The 14,426-nt window shown below is 34.9% G+C and overlaps 1 protein-coding gene across 1 annotated transcript in view; it reads right to left on the minus strand.

Moving 5' to 3' along the window:
- RBM46 (RNA binding motif protein 46) overlaps window positions 1-14,426 on the minus strand; it is a 45,721-nt gene that overhangs the window by 6,635 nt on the left and 24,660 nt on the right. The window contains exon 5 of the mRNA XM_003356986.4: window positions 1,936-1,995. Coding sequence (XP_003357034.1) covers window positions 1,940-1,995 — 56 coding nt within the window. The 3' untranslated portion in view covers window positions 1,936-1,939. The remainder of the gene's footprint in view (window positions 1-1,935; window positions 1,996-14,426) is intronic.

The following is a 14,426-nucleotide window of genomic DNA, read 5'->3' on the forward strand; positions in this document are numbered from 1 at the left end:
TTATAATTTAAGCCTTCAAAAAAAAAGGTTTGGAATCCTAGAAAATGCAAACTGATGTCACTATAGTGACAGCAATCAGTCCAGTGGTCACCTGGGAAAGAGGGTAGGGGGAAGAATGGATTAGAGTGGAGGTGATGGAAATGTTTCTTATCTTGATTGTGATGTCACCTCCCAGATGTTTACACAAAGCAAAACTGACCAAAGTGTGCAATTTAAATATATGCATTTTACTGTACTTCAATTATACATCAAAAAAGGAATCCTAAGTGTTTCTTTGGGCTAGTTTAAGTGTTTTCCAAACTACATCCCATACAATCAAGAATTCCTTAGGCCAAAAAACACCTTGGGAAATTTTTAGAAGAGATGGATTTAACAGCTAAAGAGACTGCTACTACAATTATTTAAGCTGTTAACATGCAGTATCATTTTCAAGGGGAGTATAAAGTATGTGGTTCTTTCCAAACTTGACCACAGAAACAGTTAATTCAGTGAATAACTGCAAATCAGTTTGGGAAGGAAGAACTTTTAATAAGGATACTATGGAATGGGAAAACATTAAAAACAAATCTGAAAAATTTTCTCAAAATACTTTAAACATAGTGATTGCAAACTCAAATGCCTTCCCTTTAGAGGCCAAGATGTAACAAAACAAACAAAAAAAGAACTCAAAAACGACCAAATATAAAACAAAAGGTATCAAGCCATTTTTACTGAAATGAAGCCTAGGTGCTTTTCCTTTCAAAAAACTGACGATACCAAACGAACTATATCCAGAGCTTCCAGTCTGCTACCTTTGTAACAAGAGATTAATTATGTCTAATTATTTTAATGCTAGTTTCTATACCACTGGAAAGAGAGTAACATAAGAGCTTATGAGCAGGAAAACTATGATCTGAGCTTAGCAAACTAGGCTTCAGTACAGCTTGAAAATTGCAGCTCACTAGAAAAACCATGAGGAAAAAACCTGAGCAAAAGTGAAGATAAAAGCCTTAGGAAATATAGTAACTCTTTTCAAGTTTCATTTCCATCAGTAAAAACAGTCCTCATAATTTAAAATTTGAACCATAAAAACCTGTAGGAAAGGCAGTTCTGAGACTAGCATCACATACTTGAATTTTTGTGCTAAGATTAAGATCTAAATAGTTTTAAGTCTCAAGCATAATAAATATTTCTTTGTATCTGAAGTATGAATTATTATTAATAAAAGCTAACATTTATTGAGCACTTACTTTCAAAAAATAATTATATAAGATTGGGATTATTTAACCCTTACATAGCCTTACAAGGTAAGTATTATTATATTTCTTTTTAACAAGGAGAAAACTGCACAGAAAGGTAAAGCAACTTACTCACAAACACATGGTTTGCTACCCAGAGAACTACAACATTCTTTTTGCCTCTACATGTAAAACCGAATCTGGATAATAAGAATCTTTACTCAAACTATAAACTGCCTTTAACTTCCTACTAAAACTTGTCCTGCTCAGTACCATGTTGCAAAAACTAAACATTGACTCCTAATAACTATGCTGTTTTTTTATTCCTGGCTGTGCCCATAGCTTGTGAAAATTCCCAGGCCAGGGATCAAACCCACACCATAGCAGCAACCCAAGCTCCTTCAGTGACAACGCCAGACCCTTAACCTGCTGCACCAAAAGGGAACTCTATAACTTTTATTCTAAGTTGTATCACTAATAATTTTGGTTTGGCATGTTAAAAGGTTTTAGAAGACCTGAAATATGGAAACCAGTTTAACTTTCTAAAACTTTGCTTAATGAGTCTGTAATTAACAAAGCTATAATAAGCAGAAATTTACACTAGGTTTCACTGGACAGTTTTAAATATTTCTTCTTAAAACCCTAAAAAGAATAATTTATAACTGGATTTCTGAAAACTAAATATATCACTTAATATTCCTAAGAGACTTTCTCTTACCTGTTTATTTTCTCCAAATTCTTCTATAAAGGTCCAGGCTGAAGAGATTGTGTTCCCTGTCTGTAAGCAGTGAAGACAGAAAAGAATTGAGTCTTTAGACTGATGTTATCCCTATCTTGGAAGTGCATGGAATCCTTGATAACTCTGGTTAAAAACTATTTGATCAGTAAAATATGAATATAAATTTAGAGGAAAAGAAACAAGTGATAAATATTACTATGAAGTTCTGCAAAGATGAACAAAGACAACAATATTTTGATTTTAGAATGAATATTATGAGTTAAATACTTTAAAGAAAAACAAATCTTTCTATACAAATTAAGTCCTAATAGTTGGTTTTTCCAAGAAGTACTACTCTACCAATACATTAAGAAAAGGACTTTAAAAACAAATGAGAGGGCACAATTTTTGACAAGCGGAGAGCCAATGAACCTAGGTGAGTTTGAAAAATACGAACATACTTTCTTTCTGGAAGAAAGAAATAAATAGCCAAAATAATACTAATCTTAAAAAAACATTTGCTTATTAACAAACTAAACTATCTACTTGTCAAATTTAACCATATACATTACAACTTTAGATATCTATCCATTTTAGTGGATCTCTCTTCATATGCCTTAAAGCTTCTGGTAAGGATATATATTCAAATACATGCTAAGAAATGAGAGTATAAACAAATGAAAAATGTTTGATGAGCCACATGAAACTGCAGATTTTAAAACAGCCATCTTAAAGACTATAACCCAGCAGAAAAAAAGAGTCTTTTTTCCATAATGAAATAGGTAACTTTAATAAACCCTCCCAGTGAGAACGAGGATACAGGATACGCAGACAATTATTAAAAGCAAAGCTAACTTTCCAAAACCATTGAGAATGGCCAAGACTGAAGAACTCTGGGACTGTGATCTTAGACAAGAAGGAAATCCAAAAAGGTATGCACATCTCCTGGAGGTGTGTTTCCCCTAGAAGGACTGGCCCATTCTACAGAGGGATCTGAGAGGCAAGGGAAGACAGCAAGAGAAAGACAAATTTCTGAGGATAAGAGGACAAAAACTGGAGCTGAGGAGCTACTGGTGAGGTACATCTGGAAGCCTGAATAAAACTGAACTAGAAGTAGACCAACTTTAATGATGACTAAATTGAAATCCAAATCTTCTCAATCCCTGCCTGGGGTCAACTTTCTGAAGCAAAAATAAATTCTCTCTGAATAAAGTTAACAGCATGTTAGCTTCCAATTATCTCCACATTTTTTCATATATAATATCTGGTATTCAAGCAAAAATTACCAGTCCTGGAGTTCCTGCCATGGTGCAGTGAGTTAAGACTTCAACTGCAGCAGCTTGGGTACTGCAGAGGTGCAGGTTTGATCCCTGTGAGTTAAAGGATCCAGCTCACAGCTGTGGCTGAGGTTCAGTTCCTGGCCCAAGAACATTCATATGCTTCAGGTTCAGCCATTAAACAAAAACAAAACAAACAACAACAACAACAACAAAATAGTTCGACTAAAACAATAAGACTTAAAACCACCAGAAACAAATCGGCAGTAACATACCTATGGGAAATGTAAAGTTTGCAGAAGTGCATATTAAAATAATTATGACTAATATAGTCAAGGAAATAAAAAACAGGACTAAAAATTTTGGAAGAAAAGTGGAAATCAGAAAAAAGCATCAAATGAAATTTCAGAACTGAGAAATAAATTAAAATGAATGGTTTTATCATGTTAGACACCAATGAAAAAAGAATTCATGAACAAAAAATAGGTCTGAAGCAAATATGCAGAAATACAAAAGAATAGAAAAGTACAGACAGAACATGATACATAAATGGGATACAGTAAAAGATGGTCTAACATACATGTAATTGGAGCACTACACAGAAGGAAAGCGAAAATGGGACAAAAGCAATATATGAAAACAAAATAAGGTAGAATTTTCTAAAAAAAAATGAAAAACATTGATTCAAGTACCAATTAGGTGGTTCAGGCCCCAATTAAGATAAAAACTAAGGGAGTTCCCGTCATGGCGCAGTGGTTAACAAATCCGACTAGGAACCATGAGGTTGCGGGTTCGGTCCCTGCCCTTGCTCAGTGGGTTAACGATCCGGCGTTGCCGTGAGCTGTGGTGTAGGTCGCAGACGCGGCTCGGATCCTGCGTTGCTGTGGCTCTGGCGTAGGCTGGTGGCTACAGCTCTGATTCAACCCCTAGCCTGGGAACCTCCATATGCCGGCGGGAGCGGCCCAAGAAATAGCAACAACAACAACAACAACAACAAACAAAAAAAGACAAAAAAGACAAAAGACAAAAAAAAAAAAAAGAAACAAAAGAAATCAGAGGACAGTGAGTGGAATTAATATACCTAACAGAATTAAAGGAAAATAACTGCTCATCTAGTAAAAATACCCTTTTCAAAAGGCAGGTAAATTAAAGACATATTCAGGTAAATAAAACTGGGGTAAAATGTCATAAACAATTCATACCAAAGAAAACACAAATGAATGTTCTTTTAGCAGAATAAAGAAATAATCATAGTTGAAGCTGGATAATAGAGGAGGAAACAAACATATGTAAATGATAAATGGAAACAAATATATATTAAAAACTATTATAATTAGGTATGTAGGAGACCAAAACATACAGGTTTTATGATATTTGGAAATATAAAGACACTCCATAAAATGAAGTGAAAATTTAAAAAGTTAAAGTGTACCAAGTGCCTTATCTGGAATGGAATAAAATCATTAGATTTCAAAAAGTTAATAATACATGTTGAAGTCTACAGGGTAGTAACTAAAAGAATAATAGAACCTATGATTAACAGCTAGAAGAGAACAAAGGGCAAATAAACATCCCATCAAAGGAAAGCAAGAAAGGAGAAAAGAAAACTAGAATAGAGACAGAGAACAAGGAACAGAAAGCAAATGGCATGACCAGAGACTGAATTCTATCTATACCAAAAGGTACAGTCAATGCAAGCTAATCAAACACTCAAAACACAGACTTTTAACAAAAACAAACAACAGCAACAGCATCAACAAAACCTAACTATATATTGGGCTCATTTTAAGGCTCAGATAAAAGAAAAGTAAAAGCTGAAAAATGGAAAAATATATGCATGCAACTCTGATCAAAAGAAAGCTTAAGTATATGTTAATATCAAAAAGTATCCTTTAAGGCAGGAATGCCAAGACAGATAGAATGACACAGTATAATGATAAAAGGTATATGCTTTATCAGAAAAAGTAACAATTCTAGATTTTTTATGTACCTAATACATAACCTCAAAATACAAAAAGCAAAAATTGACAGAACCAAAAGAAGGAACAGATAAATCTATAGACATGGTGGGTAATTTTCTTAACTCTCCCACAGTAAGTAACAGAGTAATCAGACAAAGAAACATGAAAGATACAGAAATTTAAATATGAATGATAAGCTTGGCCTAATTTACATTATGAGTGAGACCCATGTACCCAAAAAAGATATGCTGAAGTCCTAACCCCAGTGCCTTAGAATATGGCCTTATCTGGAAAAAGACTAAGTGCCGATGTATTTAGTTAAGAGTGTCATAATGGAGTAGGGAGGACCCTTAACCTGATATGACTGATAGCCTTATAGGAACAGAGAAACACGGAGAGGACAGTGCCACATAAAGACACACACACAGGGAGAAGATGATTATATCCAACAGAGGCAGAGACAGAGTAATGAACTAAGGGACTGCTGGCAAACACCAGGAGCTAAAAGAGGAAGGAAGTTCTCCCCTACCAAGACTCGATTTCTGATTTCTAGCCCCCAGAACAGTGAGAGAATAAATTTCTGTTGCTGAAGCCACCTGGATAGTGGTACTTTGCCACAGCAACCCTAGCAAGCTAATACCCTTGAATTAACAACTACAAACACATTCTTTTTAAGCAGGCATGAAATACTTACTTTAATTGGTCATTAAAAAACAAAAGACAAAGGACTAAAATTATATATGATATACTTTCTGGATATATAATATACTTTCTGGAAGTTCCCAGTTGTGGTTCGTGGAAACAAATCTGACCAGTATCCATGAGGATGCAGGTTCAATCCCTGGCCTGGCTCACTGGGTTAAGGATCCCACGCTGCTGTGGCTGTGGTGTAGGCTGGTAGCTACAGCTCTGATTTGACCCCTAGCCTAGGAATCTCCATATGCTGAGGGTGCGGCCCTAAAAAGATTATGTATATACCTATATCTATATCTATATATATACTTTCTAATCATAGTAAAATTTAACTACAAAAATATCCGCATGTTTAGAAATGTATGCACATGTTAAAAGAAATCAAAACAGAAAATATTTTCAAATAAATGATGATAAAAATAAAGTACATCAAAACATATGTGATACAGCCATAATAATACTTAAGAGGGAAATTCATAGTCTAGGAATGAATGCAGTAAAATAAAAGGCTGAAAACTCTAAACTAAGATGGCTTCTTAAATGATACTCCACAGATCCAAAAAATATATAACACCAATCTTACACAAACAGTAAAAGAGAAAAAAGTTCCCAAATGTTTTTATGAGGAAAATTATGGGCCAATCTCACTAATGAGCACAGACACAGAGGTAAAAATCCTGAAGAAAATATCAAAAGACAAATTTAGCAATACATAAAAGAATAATGTACCATGCCCAAACTGGGTTTATTTCAGATGTCACATTTAAACATCAATCACCATGTTAAAGTAATAGACAAAAAAGATATAACTATCTAAATAGATGCAGAAAAAAATCCATCATCCACTTGTGATAAAACCTCTTAGCAACTAGGAATAGAAGGAACTATCCTTAGAGTGACAAAGCGTTTCTATAGTAAAAACCACAGCAAGCATCACACGTTAATGGAGAAATGTTCCAAGTTTACAAGGATGCCTTCTATTATTATCTACATTCAATGCTGGACAAGTGGTTCTAGCCAGTGCAATAATACAAGAGAAAAAAGAAAAGGATAGAAAAGAAGAAAAAAGCTCATTATTTACCATTAACATAACTGTGTATGCAGAAAAATTTAAATAATGTAGAGTCAGACCATTAGACTCATATAGTTTTATTCGAGATAAAAAATAAATATATTGATATAGATAGGAACCATCAGAAATTAAGAAGCACCTTTTACAATGGCATTGAAAAACATTAAATACCTAGGAATAAATCTAATAAAAGATGTAGGAAATATTTACACAGTAAACTACTGAATGTTTGTGGAAAAATTAAAGATAGCCTAAATAAATGGATAGATCCATAAAGTTTTCATGGACCAGAAGGCCCAATACTATAAAAAATGTCGTTTCTTCACAAATTGATCTAAAGATTCAATTCAATTTGTATCAAATTCCTAGCAGAATTTTTTAGTAAAAATTTACAATCTGATTCAAAAATTCATATGGAAATATAAGGGCTGAGAAGGGTCAAGATAATTGTGAAGAAGAAGAAAAGACTGGGAAGATATTCTCTACCAAATATCAAGACTTTCTGGAGTTCCCTTTGTGGCTCAGCAGTTAACGAACATGACTAGGATCCATGAGGATGTGGGTTTGATCCCTGGCCTCACTCAGTGGGTTAAGGATCCGGCATTAACATGAGCTGCAGTGTAGGTCACAGACAGGGCTCAGATCTGGTGTTGCTGTGGCTGGTGTAGGCTGGCAGCCGTAGCTCTGATTCAACCTCTAGCCTGGGAACTTCCAAATGCTGCAGGTGCAGCCCTAGAAAGAGTAAAAAGAAGGAAGAAAGTATGATAACCAAACATGTATAAGAAATCAAAACAGAAAATATTACACATATATATATATATGTATATATATATATATATATATCTCAAGACTTTTCATAATTAAGACACTGCAGTAAAATAGACCAATGGAAGAGAATAGAGAATAAGGCTTGTATGTCAATGTATATTGGTATGTGTGTACACATGTGGATACACACTACATATGTACATACTTCACACCTCACTGAATTTGCAAGATAAAAAAAGCTTCTAAAAGATGATATAGGAGAATACTTCATCACCTTGAGCTAAGCAAAGATTCTTAAGCAGAACACAAACAGTATTAACTTCAAAGACTGAGAACCCGAACCATACTAAAATTAAGAACTTCCGTCTTTCTCAAAACGTACCATGAAGAGAGCAGAAAGGTGTTAGCAGGAATATGGAACAACTGAAACCTACGTTCAGCTAGTACAGTATAAACTGGTATAATAACTATGAAAATTGTTCGGTATTATCTACTCACTCAAGTTTTAACACTATGACCCACCACTTTTACTCCTATTTATTCAACAGAAATGCATGCAAAAGAAGAAGAAAAAAAATTATACAAGAATCTTCTCTTCACAGCATCACTATCAAACAAGCCAAACTGAAAGCACTCAAATTTTTAACAATACAACTAGCAAATAAATTCTATCATTTGGATGGAATGCTTACATCAATGACAGTGAATGAACAGACTGCTACATGCAACAATATGGGCCAGTGTCATAATGTCAAAACAAGCCAGATGAAAGCATACAAAATGTTGTACAAATTTGAAAAACAGAAGTAGTTAGCAGACTGGTTTCCTTTGGGAAGAGACAGAGTAATATTGTGTGGAGCTACAAAGTAATCTTCTAGGGTATTAATATTTTATGTCTTCAGTTGGTGGTTACACAGATATGGTCCCTCTGTGGTAATTCACAGAGCTTTCAGTCACGAATTGTGCATTTTTCGGTTGTTATGTAATGTAATGAAGTTTTTTTTAAAAAAGAGGAATCATAATAGCTATCATAGTGATACACATAAATGAGTTGATTATTTATAATTATAAAAAATAAAACCACTTAATAAAATAAATTTACTATCAAGATAGAATAACATATAAAAGGAAAATGATTCAGAGTGTAATTTTTTAAAACTATAATGATGATTTTCAGTAGACATGCCAAATGGAATTAATACTAAACAGACAGTTCTCCAAAGAACTAGCCAAAAAACACATGAAAAGATGTTCAACATCACTCATTGTTAGATAAATGCAAATCAAAACCACTACTAAGTACCTACCACCTTACACCAGACAGAATGGCCATCATCAAAAAGTTTACAAACATTAAGTGCTGGAGAGAGTGTGGATAAAAAGGAACCCTAGTACACTGTTGGTAGGATTGTACATTGGTACAACCACTGTGGAAAACAGTATGGAGATGCCTCAGAAAACTAAAAATAGAACAACCATTTGATCCAGCAATCCCACTCCTGGGCATCTATCCAGAGAAAACCATGACTCACAAACACACATGTACTCCGATGTTCACTGCAGCACTATTTGCAATAGCCAAGACATGGAAACAACATAAATGTCCACTGACAGAGGAGTGGATCAAGAAGATGTGGTACATATACACAATGGAATATTACTCAGCCATTAAAATGAACGAAATACCGGCATTTTTAGCCACATGGATGGACCTAGAAATTATCATACTACATGAAGTCAGCCATACAATGAGACACCAACATCAAATGCTTTCACTGACATTTGGAATCTGAAAAAAGGACAGACTGAACTTCTTTGCAGAACAGATGCTGATTCACAGACTGAAAAACTTATGGTCTCCAGAGGAGGCAGTTTGGGGGATGGGGGGATGTGCTTGGGCTGTGAGATGCAAATCCTGTGAAATTGGATTGTGATGATCATTCTACAACGACAGATGTGATAAACTCATTGAGTAATAAAAAAAAGAAAATATAAAAAAAGAGGAATCATAACAGCTATCATAGTGATACACATAAATGAGTTGATTATTTGTAATTATAAAAAATAAGCCCCCTGGGAGTTCCTGTCATGGCACAGTGGTTAGCGAATCCTACTAGGAACCATGAGGTTGCGGGTTCGCTCCCTGGCCTTGCTCAGTGGGTTAAGGACCCGGCATTGCCATGAGCTGTGGTATAGGTCGCAGATGCGGCTTGGATCCCACGTTGCTGTAGCTGTGGTGTAGGCCGGCGGCTACAGCTCCGATTAGACCCCCAGCCTGGGAACCTCCATATGCCACGGGAGCAGCCTTAGAAAAGGCAAAAAGTCAAAAAAAAAATAAAATAAAACCACTTAATAAATCTACTATCAAGATAGAATAACATATAAAAGGAAAATGATTCAGAGTGTACTTTTTTAAAACTGTAATGATGATTTTCAGTAGACATGTCAAATGGAATTAATATTAAATACGGAACAAGTCTTCCCTACATAACACCTTCACATACTACCACCTTCACATACTACCACCTGGACCTGGAGTTTAGAATTCGTTTTTTGCTAATCTTTAATATGAATGAAATCAATTTCAAGAGTGAAAAAATGCTGGGATTTAAATTACTGATCTAGGACAATATTTCTGTTGATAAATATAAAAGAGATGGTGACGACCCTCCAAGCAAAAGAAAACCTTTCAGCAGACTCTTAATTTATGTCAAACACAAGGTGACTACTGTGCTTTAAGTCCATTTTAATTTGCCACTTATAGTGTCATTTCTTAAAAAAAAAAAAAAAATACCAAAAACTAATATATTCCAATAAATTATATCAAATGGGACTATTCAGTATCAAGACACAGAGAGAGACCAGAGAAAAGACATACTGAAAGTCAAGAATAAGAATAAACGACATTAGGAGTTCCTGTCATGGTGCAGTGGTTAACGAATCCGACTAGGAACCATGAGGTTGCGGGTTCAATTCCTGGCCATGCTCAGTGGGTTAAGGATCTGGCATTGCCGTGAGCTGTGGTGTAGGTTGCAGACGCGGCTTGGATCCTACGTTGCCTGTGGCTGTGGTGTAGGCCGGTGGCTACAGCTCCGATTAGACCCCTAGCCTGGGAACCTCCATATGCCATGGGAGCAGCCCTAGAAAAGGCAAAAAGACAAAAAAAAAAAAAAAAAAAAAAAAAAAAAGCTACATTAAACTTCAAAGATCAGAGACAGGATCTTATTTTCTGAACACTGAAATCATCAGATGTGTTATTTTAGTCTTCTGCTAGATAGGAATAAGAGCCAAAAGAAAGATAAACTAGATATAATTCAACTAATTAGGACTCTAATTTTCATTATATTCGTGAAGACATAACATATCTAAACTGAAAGGAGTAACACCATCTTCTCAGTCTATACCTGTGTAGAAAAATGAAGAAATGCAATACTAGTATAAACTCAGTTTAGAAATAACACACAATAAGCTACTGCCAATTATTTTCCATTTATGAAGTCCTAATAAATGTTCTAGTGGGCACTAAATACAACTGTGGCTTATGTAATGAACTTAAGAAGCTATCTTAATGTTCAATAAAATAACAATACTATACATAATATGAGCCATTATATTCTACACTACATTTTGTTGACCAAGATAAAAACATGAAGGTTTTCTCAGATATTTAAAAGCAAGTACTACAACCATAATCTCACTGTCCAAATTTCCTACACACGCACTACATATCTACACATTCAATGTAAAGTAACCCATGTGACTCAGTCTATATTCCAAGGGTTTCATTATTTTAAAACACTCATTTCATCAGCATTTTAAAACTTATTTACTGTTCATTTCTACTTCAGTGGACTATACATATGTACCATGCTGTTAACCACCACTTACACTTTAATTGTACTGTGTCTGTACCTACCAACTCCATACTCAGAGATTTCTTTCTCAATCCTTTCTTCTTTCTGCTCCGAGCACAGCCAAACTTTAACTTTTGCCAAAATTTTATCTTTTAAACTTATGGCATGTAGATCTTTTTCATTTGTTTGAAAAGCACTATATGCTGAGTATTAAAAGAGGAAACAGGCCTGACCTATATAATGCAGAACAATAGTAACAACTATATACATATGTACAAAGTCCCTTGGCTTTATAATACTGATGGATCAAAACTCTACAACAGTAAATAAACAATTATCTAAACATTAATAAACTGTTGAGAATATAAAGAACAAGTCATTCTCAGTTACAATGTCTAAGAACTTAGTATAAAAGATTAAGTAAATAAAAGTAGAAGAATATTCCAAGCAGAGTAAACAGCACTTGAAAGCACTTAGAAACACCAATAAGCAAGCCAAGTTCAGACAGTCAAAGCAAGAGGTAGTGTCTATGGTTAGGCACAATGGGGCCAAACAACAGAGCATGTGAAATAGGAGAATGTGGAGTTCAGAGGACCTAACTACATTCCAGCAGCAAGCCACTGTAGGTTCCTGAGCAAGGAGATAACAATGAAAGAGAATAACTGAAGTGATAAATTATATCACTGAATTATGTACTGAGATGTTTGGAGTACAATCATAAAGCAAAATGAAGAGTGCCAAGCAACAAGGGACCATAAAGTAGACATAAACAAACTCTGCCTACTTGAAACTCTGTCTAGCATCTGATGGAATAAAAAGCATATCATCTGCCACCTTGAAACATATGCCATCAGTTGGCAATGCTTATCCTAGGGTAAACTTAAACATCTCAAAGCTACCTTGTATATAAGATATGTTCTCAAGCTGCCTGTAACTTAGAAAGGTTCATTTAGGATTCTGTGAGGTGTCCTAGGCCCACACTACAGTGGAGTGAGCAGGAATATGGGCTTGCAGAACTAGTGAAGATAAAATTGTCTCTAAAAAGGATACAAAAGCCCATCTCACAATATTTCAAGTTGTAGAAGAACAACTTCCCAGTTATATCCCACAAGTTCACAGTCTGATATCAAATGCATAATAACATTAGACAAAGCTAAGCTCGGTTTTCTGCTGGAATCAAGTTAACTTACAAAGAACAGCAGTAAAGAGCATAACCTCATAGGCAATTGGGGGATCTTGGGCAAATTATTCAATCTGAATAATTGAAGCCTTGGTTTCTTCATTTATTCACAAGAGGAAGTGTAGACATTAAAATAATACATATCTCAAAGAATTGACAGAATAATGCAATATCATGTAAAAGCATTTAACACTTACCTACATACAGTGAGTGCTCAGAGAACCTTAACTATTACTATTACTAACAATATTCATTATTATAAATGATTGGAAAATCTGTTGTCTTAGATTTGTTTTCAGAATAAATATTATTCTTCAGTACTTATATGGTGTGTTTTAATTTACAAAAGGCATTGCTGTGGGCCCTTTACAATTTTAACTCATTTAATATATACGAGATAAATGCATTCCCATTTTACAGAAAGTATGGCCAAGTTAAAGTAACTTTTCCAAGAGTAATGAAGCTGGGATGTGAATCCAGGAAATCTGGCTCTGAATGCCATGCTCTTTTATTCTATTTGGCCTATGTGCTACACTAAATTTATTTTTTTATATTAAATTTAAAATACTGAATTTCTTTTTGCTGAAATTCTCTCTAAAATGCAAATGTACATTTCCTGATCCTCTCACCTCAGATTAGGTCAGGTCATCCAATTACACTTTCTCATAACCCTCCATGCTTCTTTAAAGTGTTTATCAGAATTGTAATCAAACAGCTATCTCCCTCAATAGAATGTAAACTCTAGGGAGGCAGCAACTGTGTCTGATTCACTCTAGTGATCCTCAGGACTTCATACAAAACAGTGTTCAATAAGTATTTGTTGCACAAACATACATATTAACAAGGACTAACAATCAGCCAGCTGCTAGCTAATAAAATGAAAACGAAAACAAAAAGCCTAAAGGACTGAAGAATAATAAACAAAAAAGCTATTCACATGATAAGAATAAAGACTTTAAAAATAAACTTTCTAAATCAAAGTTTGCAGAAGGGCAAATTTTGTAGTGGGCATCAAAATAGTAAGGCTAATATACTCCAAGTGTGTTAAAGAAGATAAACCTGAATTAAAATAGTCTAGTAAGAATTCTGCCTTCCTCCATACATTTGTTCAATAATACAAACAGACTTGAGAGGTGCAAACTACTAGATATAAAATAAATTAAGTTTTTAAAAATGTAATGTAGGAGTTCCCATCCTGGCGCAGTGGAAATGAATCCAACTGGGAACCATGAGGTTGCAGGTTTGATCCCTGGTCTTGCTCAGTGGGTTAAGGATCTGGCACTGCCATGAGCTGTGGTGTAGGTCGCAGACACAGCTCGGATTCTGTGTTGCTGTGGCTCTGGCGTAGGTCAGCAGCTGCATCTCTGATTAGACTCCTAGCCTGGAAACCTCCATATGCCGAGGGTGCAGCCCTAAAAAGACAAAAGACCTAAAAAAATAAAAAAATGTAACATATAGCACAGGGAATACAGCAATATTTTATAACAATTTAGTATGGAGTATAACCTCTAAAATATCAGCTGTTTAAATGCTCACATGGTTCTGGATTATATCAAATCGTAATCTGTTCCCTGAAATTCTCCTCTATTAGACCTAATTCCAATCCATAGAACTTCATATTGAAGTCTCTCTCCCACGTGCCAGATCTTCAAGCATTTGAAGACAGCAACCTTATTCCCCCTGTAA

This window comes from Sus scrofa, chromosome 8, assembly GCF_000003025.6.
Source record: "Sus scrofa isolate TJ Tabasco breed Duroc chromosome 8, Sscrofa11.1, whole genome shotgun sequence".
Taxonomy (NCBI): Eukaryota; Metazoa; Chordata; class Mammalia; order Artiodactyla; family Suidae; genus Sus; species Sus scrofa.